Below are 18248 nucleotides of genomic sequence, written 5' to 3'. Positions count from 1 at the left end.
GATTGATATAATATAATAATATAATTATATAATATTTTTACATTTCATATTAGCTTTGCGTTCACATTCAATTCCTACTTGTTTCATTCTTAGAGATTAGCCTTTAATGTTACGCTTTTAAGAAGACATAAAAGTCATGTTGTTAGTCCTTTGATTTGAGTCCCACGTTCATACCAAGGTAAAAACGTGGCAAGTGAAAGTCTTGGTTTTATGAGATAATACTCTTGATATCCCGATAAGTTTTTTGGTTACTTGAATCAGTTGGGGTTAAAAAAAAAACTACGTCCCCATGTTTCCAAATTAAAGTTAAAATATTGTTCATATTTTTTTATGTGTTATGTCAAATTATTAATTTTTTAAATATATTGTAATTTTGGAGTATGCGGCAATCTAATAATTTTTGTTGATGAAATTTACAAATTAACAATGTAAGAAATAATTTTCTTTTAAAAAATATCAATAATAAAAATGGTTGTTTGACTTCCCAAAAAAAAATTGGTTGTTTGAATGTGTGAACATGACTGGTGGTTGTTTGCTTGAAATCATATGCATAAATATGGTCTCCACTCTTTTATCTCTCTCAGCCTTCACATTCAGGTTTCCATTTTGCTTCTTTCATCCTTTCTGAGCAAAAAAAAATGAAAGGGTTAATACAGTGGTATTTGGTCCTTTCCTTCCTACTCTTGTCCTTGAACTTTAAAGTTGATTGCTCATTATCTAGCTTCTCTTCCAATTCTTCCCTGAAAGTTTTCATAATCTCAAAAAACAACTTGGTTGGAGAAATTCCTTCTTCCATATGTAATTTGATGTCAATTTCAATCCTTGACTTGTCCGATAACAAGTTGAGTGGAACTATTCCAGATTGTCTGGCCTCGAGAGGTAAGATGCCTAATCTTACAGTCCTAGATTTGCACATGAATAAATTTCATGGAAACATTCCTGATTCGTTCGTTGTAGGAAACAAATTACAGATACTTAACCTCAACAACAATGATTTTGATGGGCCATTTCCTAAATCCTTGCAGAACTGTCATGACTTGCAAGTGTTGAATCTTGGAAACAACAAGATAAATGATACCTTTCCCCACTGGTTGGGAACTCCTCCTCAGCTACAAGTTCTTGTCTTGCGCTCCAACTATTTCCATGGTCAAATCAGCCCTTCAGAGCATGAATCGCACTTCTCAGCTCTGCGAATCTTAGACGTCTCCCACAATGAGTTCTCTGGTTTTCTACCAACAACATATTTTAAAAGTTTCGAGGGTATGATGAATTTGTCCAATGTTCAAACGAAATCTATGGAAGATTTTAATTTTTATTACCATTTTTCCGTGCGTGTCACAGTGAAAGGTTTGGACATTGAACTTGAGAGAATTCTAACTCTTTTTACAACCATTGATATGTCAAGCAATAAATTCCAAGGAAAAATTCCAGAAATAGTTGGAGACCTCGTTTCTCTCCAAGTGCTCAATTTTTCCCATAACAGCCTAACAGGTCATATTCCTTCCTCACTGGGAAATCTAACAGCACTTGAGTCACTGGATCTTTCTACCAACAAGCTTGTTGGGCAGATTCCTATGCAGTTGATTGGTTTGATATTTCTTGAAGTGTTAAACCTGTCACAGAACCAGCTTGTTGGACTCATACCTCAGGGAAATCAATTTAATACCTTTCTGAATGATTCCTATGGTGGCAACTTGGGATTGTGCGGATTTCCAGTGTCAAAGAGCTGTGGCAAGGATGAGGAACAAGAACCACCCGAATCTGCTTTTCATGAGGAAGGAATTTATTCTTGTCCATTGGATTGGAAATTTGTAATGATGGGTTATGGATGTGGACTGGTGCTTGGATTATCTACAGGGTATATCATGCTGACAATTGGAAAACCAGAATGGCTAGTTAGGATGGTTCAAAGACTAGGCTACAAAATTCTGAGGAGATTGAAGAGTTATAATTGAGGAAGAAGAAACTCTGCGAAGACAGATGCTGCTCTTCGTTGGTTTGTTGAATACATTTGCGTATTATAACTGTCTTTTGTTCTCCTGTATGCCTTATAATGCCCTATAAAATCCAATCTCTTGTTGCCCTGGATAACACATTGATTTTATCAAATTGATATTCAGTATTTTGGTGAAGATGAAAGAGAATCTCCATATTATTCTCATTCAAAGAGTATTAGCATCAACGACCTGTCCAATTCTTGTCAGCTCCATTCTCAATAGTTAGCCTCCACTACTACGCTGTTTAGGAGAACATTTCAGAGTCATGCAGTTAGTGCTTTGGTTTGAGTCCCACTGTCACGCAGGGGTGGAAAAGTGGCAGGCCAAAGTCATGTTGTAAGTCCTTGGTTTAAGTCCCACCTCCACGCAGGGGTGGAAAAGTGGTAGGCAAAGGTCTTGGTCTTATGAGCTTTGAGGACCCCGGCCCCAAAGAGTACGCCATAATTTTCTTCACGCAAAACACTGCTTGCTACAGACGCAAAGTAATTGGATTCTACAGATGCTGTCTAATGTGCTTGTGAGAAATAGTACTCTTAAAATCCTGATTAAGTTTTTTGGTTACTTGAATGAGCGGATCACAATAGTCAAATTCAATTGCAAATTTGATTCACTTCAAATTGTAAGACATCAAAGATCACTTAAAGGATTTTGTCATTTACTTTAAGAAAATCGTCAGAGGCATATTAGGCCTTTTGTTTTGGTATATAAATAAAACTATAAAAGGGATTTTGGGCCTTTTCCCCCTTTTTATCCAATTTTTTATTTTTGTAATCTTTTATATATTTTTTAACAGAAGCGTTACAGTTTAAATTAATTTGAGGAAAAAAAAATTATCAAGCACATTAATTTCATCAATCAATCAATTTGTATCTTTAAAATTGAGTGAAAGGGCTGTGGTTGTTTTGGTAACAGAAAGAAGAGAAATTGGCTCCATTTAATAACCAAGCAAAAGAGAAAATTTTGATCAATGAAGTATCTCGTAACAAAATCAAGATCTCCAAAGGGTAAAACTCAAAAAACCATTAAAACATTTTGAAAAGACACTTTAATTTTTCTTGTTTCAAAATGATATTTTAGTTTTTTTATTATTAAAACCGTTTGTCAACACTAAAAAAAAAATTCGTTCTCTTTATCATAGTTATCTCCGTTAATGTTATTTATTTATTTAACAATTCTAGCAAAACCCAAATGTTTTATCAAAAAGCCAAATAGAAAAACATAAAAGAAACAGAATTACAAGCTTTCTAGTTCCTTTTCCTTCGTTTTCTAGGCAACCAAACACATTTTAACAAGAGAAGAAAAAAATTAAAAATACCTGAGAGAAGAATTTGGACTGGTAGTCTACTAGTTGAATTTTAGGGTATTTTATCCGTCCCTCCATTGTTTCACGATCAATGGAGACAGAGATATGAAAACTGTATGTCGTTTTGGATAAACCTTAAGCCGAACTCGTGTCATTACTTGTGTTTCTGGACTTTAACGTTGTTTGATTGAAAGTGGTTTTGGGCTTTTTGGTGGTGAAAGATGTTTTGGGCCTTTTCTTCTTTTTTCATCCATTCTTTTTTTTTTCTATATATTTTTTCTAACAAAAAGGTTACTGTTTAAAATTAATTAGAGAAAAAATTATCAAATACATTAATTTCATCAATCAATCAATTTTTATATTTAAAATTGAGTATGAAGGTTGTGGGACCTTTGGGGACAGATAGAAAAGAAATTGGTTTCATTTAATAATCAAACAAGAAAAAAAATTATGATTATTTTTTTTAAATATCGAAGAAAGAATGAATTTTCTATGTAAAATTCAATTAAGAAAGTGATTCAACACTGACAATTAATCAAAAAATTCAATTAAGAAAGCGATTCAATACTAACAACTGACCAGAGTCTCTATTTAACAAAAAAACTTCCGAAGAAACATGAGGAGAGTCCAATAATGATCTAAACCGGTAAGTTGGCTATAATAATTTGCAACTAGCAAACTGGATGGTTAAGAGACGGTTAAGAGACGTGGCCTAATTCTCATCTGCCAAACCTTAAAAAAATTATAATTAAAGATTGATTTAATCAAAATATTAATTATCATTTTATATCACGTAACGTTGACATAGCATGTTAATATATCATAATTATGATAATGTGATCAATGACGAAGTTAAAGCATTTTAAAGAGAATCAAATAGAAAGAGACATTAAACAGTCACAGAGAACTTTATATACCATTCAATTTTCACTCATCTAAAAGATTAAATAAAATTTATAAAACATTGGATATATAAAAAAATGCACATTAATAGTAATAATGGCGTCATATATATATATATAAACGGAATGAAATTATGAAATGAGTCTTTTTCACTCTCTGTGCCCAAAAGTGGAAGAGAAAACAAATTTTCAAATTCAAATGTCTCTTTACTTTGTGTGTTTTATACGAAATGAATAACTTTTTTAAAAAGTTCTTTTTATTTTTTATTTTTTATTTACCTCTTAAACTGTTAATTAACATACTAAGTTATTGAGTTGAACTATTGAAATATAATATGTTATGATAAGCTATTGGGTTGGACTGTTAAGATATAATATGTTATGATAGATTTAGATTTTTATTAAAATTTAATGGGTTTAGGTTAGTAGAGTCAATTTATTTTTTCTTTAAAACTTGATAGGCTTAACAAATTATGTTAGAATATTTTATTTGTTGGGATTAACTAGTGAAATATTGACCATAATGACTGTAATATTATCAAATAATTTGAGGAATAAAAATAATTATTAAATAAAAAATTATTTTGAGGGTCATTAAAAATATATATAATAAATAAATTGTATTGAAAGAAATACGATCATTTAATTTTATTAATTTATATATATATCCTTGTTACTTAAAGTATGAAACATACATGTTAGAGCGCATTGGTTATTCTGAATAAAAAATAATATATTGATGAAATTTTAAACAATAGTACAATATTGCAACTTATATTTGAGAATTATATAATAATTTATTAATTTTTAAAGATTAAAATCATAAAAATAAAATTTACATAATAGAAAAAATATAAACATGGCAAGTATAAGATAAACTCACATATGACATAGTAAAAAGAAGGAAAAAGAATATGACTGATTGTTCGTTGAAATTTGTGGAAGAAAATTTATAAAGATTTAAAACATATGAATAAATATAATAGAAATGAAAAAAAGTAAATATAAATAATTAAAATATAAATTGAAAAAAAATAAAACAAAACTTTTAAATTGAGTCAAGCATATGGAATCATTTTGTTATTTTTTATTTACATTAATTATTAAATTAAAAGTTATTTTAGAAAAGATATTAAAAGAATTTATAAAAAAATTAAAATTTTATATAATATAAAATAAATTTAAAAATTTTTTTAGATCCATTAAAAGAGCTTTATCTTTAAATATGATAGATTGATATAATATAATAATATAATTATATAATATTTTTATATTTTATATCAATGATACGTTCACGTTCAATTCTTACCTGTTTCATTCTTAGAGATTAGCCTTCAAATTTATGCTTTTTAAGAAGACATAAAAGTCATGTTGTTAGTCCTTTGGTTTGAGTCCCACGTTCATACCAAGGTAAAAACATGACAAGTGAAAGTCTTGGTTTTATGAAATAATACTCTTGATATCCCGATAAGTTTTTTGGTTACTTGAATCATTGGGGGTTGAAAAAAAAAGAACTACAATCCCATGTTTCCAACTTAAAGTTAAAATATTGTTACATATTTTTTTATGTATTATAGTAAATTATTAATTTTTTAAATATATTTTAATATTGAAGTATGTGACAATCTAATTAATTTAGTTAATGAAATTTACAAATTAACAATATATGAAATAATTTTCTCTTAAAAAATCTATAAATACTTAGGGCTTCCTCCTTTACTCACGTAGAGGGCATAGGAAAAAGATAAGAGAAAAAAGAAAAGAAAAGAGAGGTAGAAAGAGAAAGAAAAAAACAGATAAAAAGAGGCCGTGTGCAACGCACGGCTATAGTCTATATCAATAATAAAAATGGTTGTTTGAATGTGTGAACATGACTGGTGGTTGTTTGCTTGAAATCCTATGTATAAATACGGTCTCCATTCTTATCTCTCTCAACCTTCACATTCAGTTTTCTATTTTGCTTCTTTCACCATTTCTGAGAAAAAAAAATGAAGGGGTTAATACAGTGGTATTTGGTCCTTTGTTTCCTCCTCTTGTCCTTGAACTTTAAAGTTGATTGCTCATTATCTAATTTCTCTTCCAATTCTTCGATGGAAGTTTTCTTAATCTCAAAAAACAAGTTGGTTGGAGAAATTCCTTATTCCATATGTAATTTGATATCAATTTCAGTTCTTGACTTGTCCAATAACGAGTTGAGCGGCGCTATTCCAGATTGTCTGGCCTCGAGAGGTAAGATGCCTAATCTTACGGTCCTAGATTTGCACATGAATAAATTTCATGGAAACATCCCTGATTCGTTCGTTGTAGGAAACAAATTACAGATACTTAACCTCAACAACAATGATTTTGATGGGCCGTTTCCTAAATCCTTGGAGAACTGTCATGATTTGCAAGTGTTAAATCTTGGAAACAACAAGATAAACGGTACCTTTCCCCACTGGTTGGGAACTCTTCCTCAGCTACAAGTTCTTGTCTTGCGCTCCAACTATTTCCATGGTCAAATAAGCCCTTCAGAAAATGAATCGCACTTCTCAGCTCTGCGAATCTTAGACCTCTCCCACAATGAGTTCTCTGGGCTTTTGCCAACAACATATTTTAAAAGTTTCAGGGGTATGATGACTTTGTCCAATGTTCAACGGACTTCTATGGAAGATTTGAATCGTTATTACCATTTTTCCGTGCTTGTCACAATGAAAGGTATGGACCTGGTACTTGAGAGAATTCTAACTCTTTTTACAACCATTGATATGTCAAGCAACAAATTCCATGGAGAAATTCCAGAAATAGTTGGAAACCTCATTTCTCTCCAAGTGCTCAATTTTTCCCATAACAGCCTAACAGGTCATATTCCTTCCTCAGTGGGGAAGCTAACAGCACTTGAGTCACTGGATCTCTCTACCAACAAGCTCGTCGGGGAGATTCCTATGCAGTTAAATGGTTTGAAATTTCTTGAAGTGTTAAACCTGTCACAGAACCAGCTTGTTGGACTCATACCTCAGGGAAATCAATTTAATACCTTTCTGAATGATTCCTATGGTGGCAACTTGGGATTGTGCGGATTTCCAGTGTCAAAGAGGTGTGGCAAGGATGAGGAACAAGAACCACCGGAATCTGCTTTTCATGAGGAAGGAATTTTTCCTTGTCCATTGGATTGGAAATTTGTAATGATGGGTTATGGATGTGGACTGGTGCTTGGATTATCTACAGGATATATCATGCTGACAATTGGAAAACCAGAATGGCTTGTTAGGATGGTTCAAGGACTAGGCTACAAAATTCTGAGGAGATTGAAGAGTTATCATTGAGGAAGAAGAAACTCTGCGAAGACAGATGCTGCTCTTCGGTGGTTTGTTGATTACATTTGCGTATTATAACTGTCTTTGGTTCTCCTGTATGCCTTATAATGTCCTATAAAATCCAATCTCTTGTTGCCCTGGATAACATATTGATTTTATCAAATTGATATTCAGTATTATGGTGAAGATGAAAGAGAATCTCCATGTTAGTCTCTTTCAAAGAGTATTAGCGCCAACGACCTGTCCAATTCTTGTCTGCTCCATTCTCAATAGTTAGCATTCACTACTACGCTGTTTAGGAGAACATATCAGAGTCATGTTGTAAGTCCTTGGTCTGAGTCCCGCCTTCAGCGGAGTGGTGGAAAAGTGGCAGGCAAAAGTCTCGGTCTTACGAGCTTTAAAGACCCCGGCCCCAAAGAGTACGCCATAATTTTCTTCACGCAAAACACCGCTTGCTACGGAAGCAAAGTAATTGGACTCTACAGATGCTGTCTAATGTGCTTGTGAGAAATAATACTCTTGAAATCCTGATTATGTTTTTGGTCAGTTGAATGAGTGGATCACAATAGTCAAATTTAATTGCAAATTTGATTCACTTCAAATTGTAAGACATCAAAGATCACTTGAAGGATTTTGTCATTTACTTTAAGAAAAACGTCAAAGGCATATTAGGCCTTTTGTTTTGGTATATAAATAAAACTATAAAAGTGGTTTTGGGCCTTTTCTCCCTTTTTATCCAATTTTTAATTTTTGTATTTTCTCTATATTTTTTAACAGGAGCGTTACAGTTTAAATTAATTTGAGGGAAAAAAATTATCAAATACATTAATTTCATCAATCAACCAATTTGTATTTTTAAAATTGAGTGAAAGGGTTGTGGGTGTTTTGGTAACAGAAAGAAGCAAAATTGGTTCCATTTAATAACCAAACCAAAGAGAAAATTTTGACCAATGAAGTATCTCATAATGAAAACAAGATCTCCAAAGGGTAAAATTCAAAAAGCCCGTTAAAACATTTTGAAAGGACATTTTGATCTTTTTTGTTTCAAAATGATATTTTTGATCCCTTTATTGTTAAAATCGTTAGTCAACAATTAAAAAAAATTATACCCAATTTTGTATAAATATTTTAGGATACAAATGTACTCTTAAAAGATTTTGCTCATCTTCCTTTCAATAACTTGATAAATTATTCATTTTAATATTTAATAAAATTCAATATTTGACAAAAAAAAACTTAAGACTTAATAAAATTCTAGAACAAGATTTATGAATATTGTAGTTTGTATCATTTTGATATTTTATAAAATTTAATATTTGACAAAGAAAAAAAACCGTAAAACTTTTTATATGTAGTAATTGAATCAAAATCTTTTTATGTCACTCTAAACCCTAACCTCAAAGAACAATTTTTGAGCAAAAATTTTTCAATAAAATTAGTAATCCCAAGTAAAAAATTAATTTCTTAACCCGATACCATCAATTTTGAAATATCCATAATTGAACAAAATATTTGCTTTAATACATTCTTTTTAATGACAAATATTCTTAAACTATTGGATAAATAAAGAGTGTGACCGTAATATAGTTTACCTCAAAAGATGTTTATAGTTTTCAAGGTAGATTAAGCTTCAAATTTCTAAGCCTTCAAATCAAAAGTTTTTAGATTTTTTTAATTAAATTTTTTGGGAGAATGATGAGCAGATTTTTTGAAAAGAGAATATTTATGTCAAAAAAAATTTATATAGTGTTTGGTCTAATATTAATAGTCAAAGATGAAAAATATTATTTTAAAATAAAAGGGATTAAAGTGCCTTTTTTGAAGTGTTTTGAAGGGGTTTTAAGATTTTACCCAATCTCCAAAGGGTATAAGAAAGGGATTTGATTTGAACTATATGAGGGGTTATTGGCTTGCTGCAGATAATGTTGCTACTCCTGTATGCCTTATTGCCTTATAAAATTCAATCTCTTGTTGCCCTGGATAATATATTGATTTCACCAAATTGATATTCAGTATTATGGTGAAGATGAAAGAGAGTCTCCATACTATTCTCTTTGAAAGAGTATTAGCATCAATGACCCGTTCAATTCCTGTCTACTCCATCCTCAATAGTCAGCCTTCACTATTACGCCTTTTAGGAGAAGATCTTAAAGTCATGTTGTTAGTCGTTGGTTTGGGCCCTTCTCTCACGCGGGGTGCAAACGTGGTAGGCCAAAGTCTTGGTCTTCTGAGTTTTGAAGACCGGCATATTAAATTATTAATTTTTTAACATATATTTTAATGAATTATGTGACAATCTAATTAATTTAATTGATGAAATCTAGACAATGTATGAAATGAGTTTCTTTTGAAAAATATCAATAAGGAAAACAGTTGCTTGAACGTGTGAACATGATGAGTGATTGTTTGCTTGAAATCATAAATCAATAAATATGGTCTCCAGGCTTCTCTCTCAACCTTCACATTCAGCTTTTCCTTTTTCTACTTTCACTTGTCTTTGGATAATAACGATCTTAGTGGTCTTTTTTCATTTTCAGCATTCAACCTCACAAAAATTGAAATTATGTCCTTTTCAACAAGCAAGTTGATGGGTCGCCTTCCCTATCACGTAAGAGGGCTTTCACGACTTTTGACACTACACTCGGACCATAACTTTCTCTTTGTTAGAGTACCAAATTGGTTGTTTACCCTTCCAACTTTGGTTGATTTGGATCTCAGTTATAACAGCCTAACTGGCCGTGTCGACCCATTTGAGAAGGTTGCTCCTTGGGAGATTGTTAAGCTGCAGAATGCTTACAATAAAATTCATAAATTCAGTTATCTAGAAGGCTTAGTCTATCTGGACCTTTCTTACAATAAAATTCATGTCATCGAGGCAACTATGTTTTTAAGGCTTCAAAGCCTTGAATTTCTTTATCTTTCACATAACGTTCCACCATCTTTGGGAAATAATAGCAACGTTAGTCTTGTCTTGCCTCATCTTAGTTTTTTGTCATTGTCTTTTTGCAATATAACTGAACTTTCAAATTTTTTGACAACTCAAGAGAGTTTGCTACAATTAGACCTTTCAAACAACAACATTCAAGGCCAAATTTCCAAACAGACAACAACTTGGGGAAAAAAATTGAATTATCTTGATCTTTCTAATAATTTTCTGACGGATCTAGAATATTACCCCAGAACATAGAAATTCTTAACCTTGGTTCCAACCTGCTAGAAGGACAACTTCTAGTACCAACATCTTCCACAACAGTTTTTGCAGTCTCAAAAAACAAAATGATTGGAGAAATTCCTTCTGCCATATGCAATTTGATGTCAATTTCAATTCTTGACTTGGCCAATAACAACTTGAGTGGAGCTATTCCAGAATGTCTTTGCTCGGAAGAAACCATGCTTGGTCTTTATATCCTGGATTTGCACATGAATAAATTTCATGGAAACATCCCTGATTCATTTGTGGTTGGAAATGAATTACAGACACTTAATCTCCAGAACAATGATTTTGATGTGCCATTTCCTAAATCCTTGGTGAACTGTCATGATTTGGAAGTTTTAAATCTTGGAAACAACAGGATAAATGATACCTTTCCCCACTGGTTGGGAACTCTTCCTCAGCTAAAAGTTATTATCTTTGCGCTCCAACTATTTCCATGGTCAAATACTCCTTTCAGAAGCTGAATCGAATTTCTCAGTTCTACGAATTTTAGACCTCTCGCACAATGAGTTCTCTGGTTTTTTCCCAACTGCATTTTTTAAAAGTTTCAAGGGTATGATGAATTTGTCCAATGTTGAAATGAAATATATGGAAAATCCTAATGGTTATTACCATTTTTCCTTGTTTGTCACAATGAAAGGTCTGGACATTGAAGTTGAGAGAGTTCTAACTGTTTTTACAGCCGTTGATTTTTCGAGCAACAAATTCCAAGGAAAAATTCCAGAAATAGTTGGAAGCCTCACTTCTCTCCAAATCCTCAATTTTTCCCATAACAACCTAACAGGTCATATTCCTTCCTCATTGGGGAATCTAGCAGCGCTTGAGTCACTGCATCTCTCTTCCAACAAGCTTGTCGGGGAGATTCCTACGTAGTTGACTGGTTTGAAATTTCTTGGAGTGTTAAACCTGTCACAGAACCAGCTTGTTGGACATATACCTCAGGGGAAATCAATTCAATACCTTTCTGAATGATTCCTATGGCGGCAACTTGGGATTGTGCGGATTTCCAGTGTCAAAGACGTGTAGCAAAGAAGACACACAAGAACCACCAGAATCTGTTTTTCACGAGGAAGGAATTTTTTCTTCTCCATTGGACTGGAAGTTTGCAATGATGGGTTATGGATGTGGATTGCTGCTTGGATTATCTGCAGGATATATCATATTGGCAATTGGAAAACCAGAATGGCTAGCTACGATGGTTCAAAGAGTAGGCTACAAAATTCTGAGGCGATTGAAGTGATATCATTGAAGAAGAAGAACTCTGTGAAGACAGATGATGCTCTGTGGAGACTTGTTGAATACATTTTTGTATAATAAGTGTCTTTTGTTCTCATGACTTGGGTTGTTTTAGCAGCTTTCTCCCTGTTTGATTTTACTTTCCAGTTTCCTAAAGGTACTGTCCTCGGTGAACAGCTTTGCTGTACTTGAAGCATGTTCATATGCTTTGATGAATGAAATTACTCGCTTATCCAAAGAAAGAACTTGTCAGCATGTTAATCATAGATGATGAATGTAAAAATAGAATTTCTTTAAACATAGAGACGAATTTCCACAAACCAGGTCATGCTTGAGAATTTTGCTTGTTATAACACAGGAAATTCCATGCTCGTGTTAAGTAGAAGAAAAGCAAATAGAAAAAATGCAAACCAGGAGAGAAGGATCAAAATTTTCATTTGTTTTTAAAAGAGTATAATTGTATCCTTTTTACTTTTTAATTTAGTTAAAAAAAAATCAAAAGTTAACCATTAAAAAAATATTTCGAAAGGAAATAAAAGAACACTCTAAAAAATATTTTAATTTTTTATTATATTTAAATCAAATTAAAAGATATTATATAGTAGTATAAGATAAAATTACACTTATTGAACAATGAGCGGTTAATTTAATCTATTACTTTAAATAGAGTGATAAGTTTAAATTTTATGGAAAATAAAGAATACCATTAACATTGGGATGCACGACAAATGGAGATTCTTAATTTGAAGAATGTACTGGACCTGCAATGAGAACAAATAATTAAGTGACCCATTCTGACCGTCTAGAAGATTTCCCCCACGTTAATTGATTTTTTCATTTATTTGTATGAGTTATGCCAGAATTCCATCATTTGTGTTTGAAGATGAAATTGTTGCAAGACTTGAGACTTGGGATTGGGCTTCCCACTTTCAAGTGGGTTTAAGTGCAACTCAATTTACCACTTGTTAGATTAGTCATTGTCTCCTGGAAATTTCAGAATTATTTAATTGAATAGTGGCTGACCAATTTGTCCTTTGTGTTGATTTTACTGTGATAGATATAAATTGTATGGTATGAGTCTAGGCACCGATCGCTTTAGGTAAAAAAGATTCATTATTAATTATTTTTATTTAAGGGTAATTGATCACTTATTTGAATTTATTTTTTCTAATGAGATCTTAAACTTGATTTAAGTTTATTTAAAAAATAAAATTCGATTTATGAAATAGTTTTAGAATTGGACAGTATAATTACGTATAATGAATGTATTACCAACACTTGTTTAAAGAACAGTATTAGTAAATCATGTGTTATTCTATTTTAACCTTTGACAAATCATTCTTAATTCCATATTTAATTATTTTAACTTTCTTTTATTATTATTGTTTAAATATTGAGAATTTTTTTTTAGATTTAACATTAATTCTCATTTTCTTGAAAAATTTTATGAATTGATATCTTATAAGAAGGGGTGCAATTTTAAACCTTTCATTCATTTTCATTTCTTATTTGGTATAACAACTACCATTTTTCTCTCTTTTTTGTTTTTTTCATTATGTTTTTATTAGCTTTTTTTATTTTTTGCATTTTATTATGTTTTAACTTTTTATGTATTTATTTTCGTTTTTTAATGTGGACTTGTCAACTCGAGATGCAACTGACCCATCTAACCCAATTAGCATTGGAGGCTTTAAACCCAATTAACTGATTGACCTTGAGCCAAATTAATAAAGTGGATTTTATACTCATCGAAAGAAAAATAAGCTTTGTACTTAAATTTGAACAAGCCTATAAGATTTAAACATGGAAGTTGGAATAATTGTAGATTACTTGACGAGAAAAACCCTTTCATGCTTGCTTTCCATATGCAGCAATTCAAGCTTTCTTAGAGGTGACCAAACCAAATCCAACCTGAAAGGGAATTGTAATGTGAAAAGAGGGAATTGAAATTTGAATCTTCCGAGAAAATCTGTGTTGCTACCTCCCCCATTATTTCAGGATTTCATAACTTGACATCATTTCTCATTTGAGTCTTCCCTATTGTAATAATGTAGAATCTGTTGTTAGTCTTCTGCGTGTGTTAGCTCATCCGTCACTCTTCAGCGCAAAATATGATTGAGAAAACAGAAAAATTAAGAATTGCTCTTGCTACTTAGTTTAGAAATACTTCTGTGCGTCTCCTCATCAACCAAATCAAGAGTTTATAGGAACTTTGACATAGGGAAAAATGAGGTGTTTTCTTGGGAGTTATCAATGCATCTCATTCCTCTTTTTTTACTCGTATTCTCAAGCTTACATTTCGTCTTGTTTTACTTCTTCAAAGCAAAGGCCATCATGGTCTCACAATGAGGGTCAGGCTTTGCTTCTCTTCAAGCAGACCCTCTTTATTGATCATACTGCTTCGTTACTTTGCAATTCAAATTATGGCAGTCCTACGTATTCTTTCCTAAGACAGACTCATGGAAGGAAGATTCAGATTTCTGTTTATGGGATGGAGTCACTTGCGATGGCGTTACAGGTCATGTGATTGGCCTTGATCTTAGTTGCAGTTGGCTTTATGGGACCATTCCTTCCAACAGCACTCTTTTCCTCCTTCAACACTTGAAGAGGCTCAATCTCGCATTTAACAATTTCGGGCAATCCAAGATTTCAGCTAAGTTTGGTCAGTTCCCAAATTTAACACATCTTAACCTCTCTAGTTCAATTTTTTCAGGCCAAGTTCCATCCGAAATCTCACATCTTTCCAAGCTAGTTTCACTTGATCTGTCTAGGTTCAGTCTGCCTGGTGTCGGTGAACAAGAACCGTTTCATGCACTGAAGCTTGAAACAACAACTCTGAAAAGGTTAGCTCAGAACTTTAGCGAGGTAGAAGAACTTTTCCTTGCTGGAATAGACATGTGTTCAGTTGACCCTGTTCACTTAGTGAACCTTTCTTCCTCTTTGACATCTCTTAGTCTGGATGATTGTGGATTAAATGGGACAATTTCGGACATAATTTTTCAATTTCCAAATCTGAAGTTGCTCAAATTAGGTAACAACCCTGATCTTCTGGTTTATCTTCCAAAGTCCAATGGGACTAGTACCCTTGAAGTCTTAGATCTTAAACAGACTATTCTTGTTGGAGAATTGTCTGATTCAATTAGGAGTTTGAAGTCATTGAAATCTTTAAATGTTGCTAGTTGTGACTTGAATGGGTCAATCCCGGCATCACTTGTAAACCTTTCACAAATTGTTGTCCTAGAGCTCTCGGATAATAAGTTTAGTGGATGGATCCCAGCACCTCTTGCAAACCTCACACAGCTTCAACATTTAGACTTGTCATATAATGAACTAGAGGGCACTATTCCTCATTATGCAAATGGGCTTTCAAAATTAGTAACTTTATTCTTGCCTTCTAACTTACTTAATGGAACTATACCACCTTGGGTGTTTAAGTTACCTTCATTACAGTCATTGTCTCTTGCAAATAATAGACTCAACGGTCATATTAGCGAATTCCAGTCAAAATCTTTGTCCATAATTTATTTAAAAAAAAAACATGTTGCAGGGTCATATTCCAAGCTCAATCTTTCAACTTGTAAACCTCACCGTGCTTGATCTATCTTTAAATAACTTTAGTGGCATTGTTGAGTTAGACATGTTTTCGCAGCTCCAAAATCTTGAATCACTCGATCTTTCTCTTAATAGTCTGTCATTGAGCTCAGAGAATCATGTCAACTACACATTAACCAATCTCCAGTCCTTGTCATTGTCGTCTTGTAACTTGAGTGAATTCCCCAATTTCTTGAGAGGTTCAAAAGGGTTGAAGTTTTTAGACCTTTCCAAAAATAGAATTCAAGGCCAGATTCCCAAATGGATGTGGAATGTGGGGAAGGAATCTTTGTTACATTTATACCTTGATCATAATTTTCTAGCAGGTCATTTACAATTCCCATGGAGGAATGTTGTGATTCTCTACCTCCAATCTAACCTGTTTCAAGGAGTGCTTCCAATTCCACCCGTTCGGACATCTTTCTTTTCCATCGCGAACAATTACATCACGGGGGAGATTCCTTCTTTGATTTGCACGGTCAGTTCCCTGAAAATTATTGATGTATCACATAACAACTTGAGTGGCAAGATTCCTAGTTGTCTTCTTAACTTTAGTAAAAATCTTTTAGTGTTGGATCTGAGGGCAAATCATTTTCATGGAACCATCTCCAAATCAATTGTGGAACCCTGTAGCTTAGAGAATCTCAACTTCCATGGAAACCAAATGGAAGGGTTGTTACCAAGATCTTTGGCCAATTGTAGGAACCTTCAGGTTCTAGACCTTGGCAAGAACAAGTTCACGGGTACATTTCCCAATTGGTTGGAAACTCTTCCACTGCTGCAAGTGCTTGTTTTAAGTTCAAATAAATTCCATGGTGTTGTAAATAATTCCAGAGCAAGACTACTTTTCCCCAAGCTACGAGTCTTAGACCTCTCTAACAATGATTTTGTTCGTCATTTTCCTGCTTGTTACATTGAAAATCTAAAAGCTATGGCGAATCTCACTGACAGCAGAAGTTCTTCAAAATACGTGGAACGTAGCCGCTCATATGATTATTCAGTAGTTCTGACAATAAAAGGACAAGAGGTTGAATTGGTGAAAGTTTTAACCATATTCACAAGCATTGATCTCTCCAATAACTACTTCCAGGGCGTGATTTCAGAAGTTATAGGAAAGCTTAATTCACTCATAGGACTGAATCTTTCTCATAACAACTTCTTTGGTCATATTCCAACATCCATTGGAAACTTGACCAATCTTGAATGGTTAGATCTCTCATCGAACAAGCTTATTGGCAAGATACCTTGGGAGTTGGTAAATTTGACTTTTCTTGTCATTTTAAATCTTTCCAAGAATCAACTTGTTGGATCTATACCTCAAGGCAAACAATTCAACACTTTCGAAAACAGTTCATATGAAGGAAACGTTGGGTTATGTGGCTTTCCACTGTCGAAAGCTTGCAATGAAATCCAGATGCAAAAGCCCACCGTAGCGATGAAAGCATCAGGAATTGGATTTGGGTGGAAAGTTGTGTTGATGGGGTATGGATGTGGTTTGATATTTGGACTGACTGGTGGATATCTTGTCTTCCAAACAGGAAAACCAAAATGGATTATAAATTTGGTCGAGGGAAAACAGCTTCAAAGGGGAAAAAGATCAAGGAAGAAAAATGCTTGTAGTCGTTTCGAAAGAAGTAACTAGTTACAATAGGGGCGGCCTTCCATATTTTGCCAGTTCATTTTGGAATCAATGTCTTGGCTAAATGTTGTTCCATTCCCATGCTACCCTACGTTGTAGAAATAATATATATTTGTACCTTGTAATGAAGTTCACCCTCTTGATTTGTTTCAATAAGCTATACTCAACTTTATTTTTCAATTTTTAACACATTTTGTATTGAATTCCAGCCATATATAATGCAACAATATTTGCAACCTCTGCTAATTTAGATTGACTTGAATGTGACATGGGGAATTATAAAAAAATGATGAGATTTTTTTAGAGAAGTGAAATCTGAAGCAACCGAAACGAGAGAAATGGAATTCTTGCTGTGTATTATCCATGCAATGCCCCCAGATTTAATTCCATGATGCGGACAGAATGCTACAAATTCTAACTTCTTTCCAAGTCAACACGGTGCCTTCACAAGAATCATGACTATAATGTTTTCCTATAAAAGCATGATGTTCATGGATATATTATTCATTTGCTTTTTGACTAGTTGAACACTTACATGTTAAATTATACTATAAATTTTGTAGCAATGGAGGTCTCAATTGTAAATTACACTATAATTTAACACGGAAGGAAGGCACTGCAAAAAGACTTGACTTTGTTCTTTCCTGTTCTTTTCTTTTCCGTTAAAACTACGGAAATTCTCTTTGATTTTCCTTTGGACGTGAGAAAAGAGAGGACTTGAATTGAACTATTTGACTAGGAAGATGTGAATACTAACCATAAGCCTTTGCACTTGGGTAAGTATTCGACGCAGATAACAAATAAAGAACTGGGTTTGAAATTTCTTTCTTTAAAATTAGATTTCATAAAATTGAGATATTGGATCATGATCATCTTTGTTTTCTTTAATAATCAAATTCATGAAGCTTTGACAATATACATATAAGTTTGTCACTGACATCGTAAACAAACCTATCACTTTGAATCAAAGTGCAATGAAGGTCCCAAAATTGTATCTATTTTAAGGCTTAAAATATGTCCGAAGGACAGCATGTTTCACGATTTGTGGGGTTGGCATGTTGAGTATGCTT

At 33.0% G+C, this 18248-nt stretch overlaps 3 protein-coding genes and 1 pseudogene across 4 annotated transcripts; all 4 read left to right on the top strand.

Annotated features, from left to right (window-relative positions):
- Nucleotides 1-597: 597 nt before the first annotated feature.
- On the top strand, nt 598-2732 carry LOC18594279 (receptor-like protein 9DC3). Its single transcript, XM_018124113.2, has 2 exons — nt 598-879; nt 958-2732. Exons 1-2 carry the CDS (start codon nt 639-641, stop codon nt 1953-1955), a joined length of 1239 nt encoding a protein of 412 aa, XP_017979602.2. The 5' UTR covers nt 598-638; the 3' UTR covers nt 1956-2732.
- Nucleotides 2733-6123: 3391 nt separating this feature from the next.
- Nucleotides 6124-8044, top strand: LOC18594278 (receptor-like protein 53). 2 transcript variants are annotated; one of them, XM_088808054.1, is made up of 2 exons: nt 6124-6899; nt 7062-8044. In XM_088808054.1, the coding sequence occupies exons 1-2, from the start codon at nt 6191-6193 to the stop codon at nt 7505-7507; spliced, it is 1155 nt and encodes a 384-aa protein (XP_088664180.1). In that variant the 5' UTR covers nt 6124-6190; the 3' UTR covers nt 7508-8044. The 2 variants fall into 2 exon arrangements, with proteins under 2 accessions (XP_088664180.1, XP_017979566.2); XM_018124077.2 differs by having other exon boundaries at nt 6126-6431; nt 6510-8044.
- Nucleotides 8045-10085: 2041 nt separating this feature from the next.
- Nucleotides 10086-12171, top strand: LOC108662682 (receptor-like protein 7; annotated as a pseudogene).
- Nucleotides 12172-14293: 2122 nt separating this feature from the next.
- Nucleotides 14294-17181, top strand: LOC108662759 (receptor-like protein 7). The gene is made up of 3 exons (XM_088808663.1): nt 14294-14299; nt 14379-15374; nt 15496-17181. The coding sequence occupies exons 1-3, from the start codon at nt 14294-14296 to the stop codon at nt 17179-17181; spliced, it is 2688 nt and encodes an 895-aa protein (XP_088664789.1).
- The last annotated feature ends 1067 nt before the right edge of the window (nt 17182-18248 follow it).

This window comes from Theobroma cacao, chromosome 7, assembly GCF_053813885.1.
Source record: "Theobroma cacao isolate CCN51 chromosome 7, ASM5381388v1, whole genome shotgun sequence".
Lineage (NCBI taxonomy): Eukaryota > Viridiplantae > Streptophyta > Magnoliopsida > Malvales > Malvaceae > Theobroma > Theobroma cacao.
Note: the sequence above shows the minus strand (reverse complement) of the source record. Positions and strands in the feature narration are given on the sequence as shown.

Excerpts from the sequence above, each read along its gene's own strand:
- LOC18594279 (XM_018124113.2), top strand. The coding sequence starts at position 639 with ATGAAAGGGTTAATACAGTGGTATTTGGTCCTTTCCTTCCTACTCTTG. Across the intron at positions 880-957 it reads AGATTGTCTGGCCTCGAGAG|GAAACAAATTACAGATACTT; the intron begins GTAAGATGCCTA and ends CGTTCGTTGTAG.
- LOC18594278 (XM_018124077.2), top strand. The coding sequence starts at position 6,191 with ATGAAGGGGTTAATACAGTGGTATTTGGTCCTTTGTTTCCTCCTCTTG. Across the intron at positions 6,432-6,509 it reads AGATTGTCTGGCCTCGAGAG|GAAACAAATTACAGATACTT; the intron begins GTAAGATGCCTA and ends CGTTCGTTGTAG.
- LOC108662759 (XM_088808663.1), top strand. Across the intron at positions 15,375-15,495 it reads ATGGAACTATACCACCTTGG|GGTCATATTCCAAGCTCAAT; the intron begins GTGTTTAAGTTA and ends AACATGTTGCAG.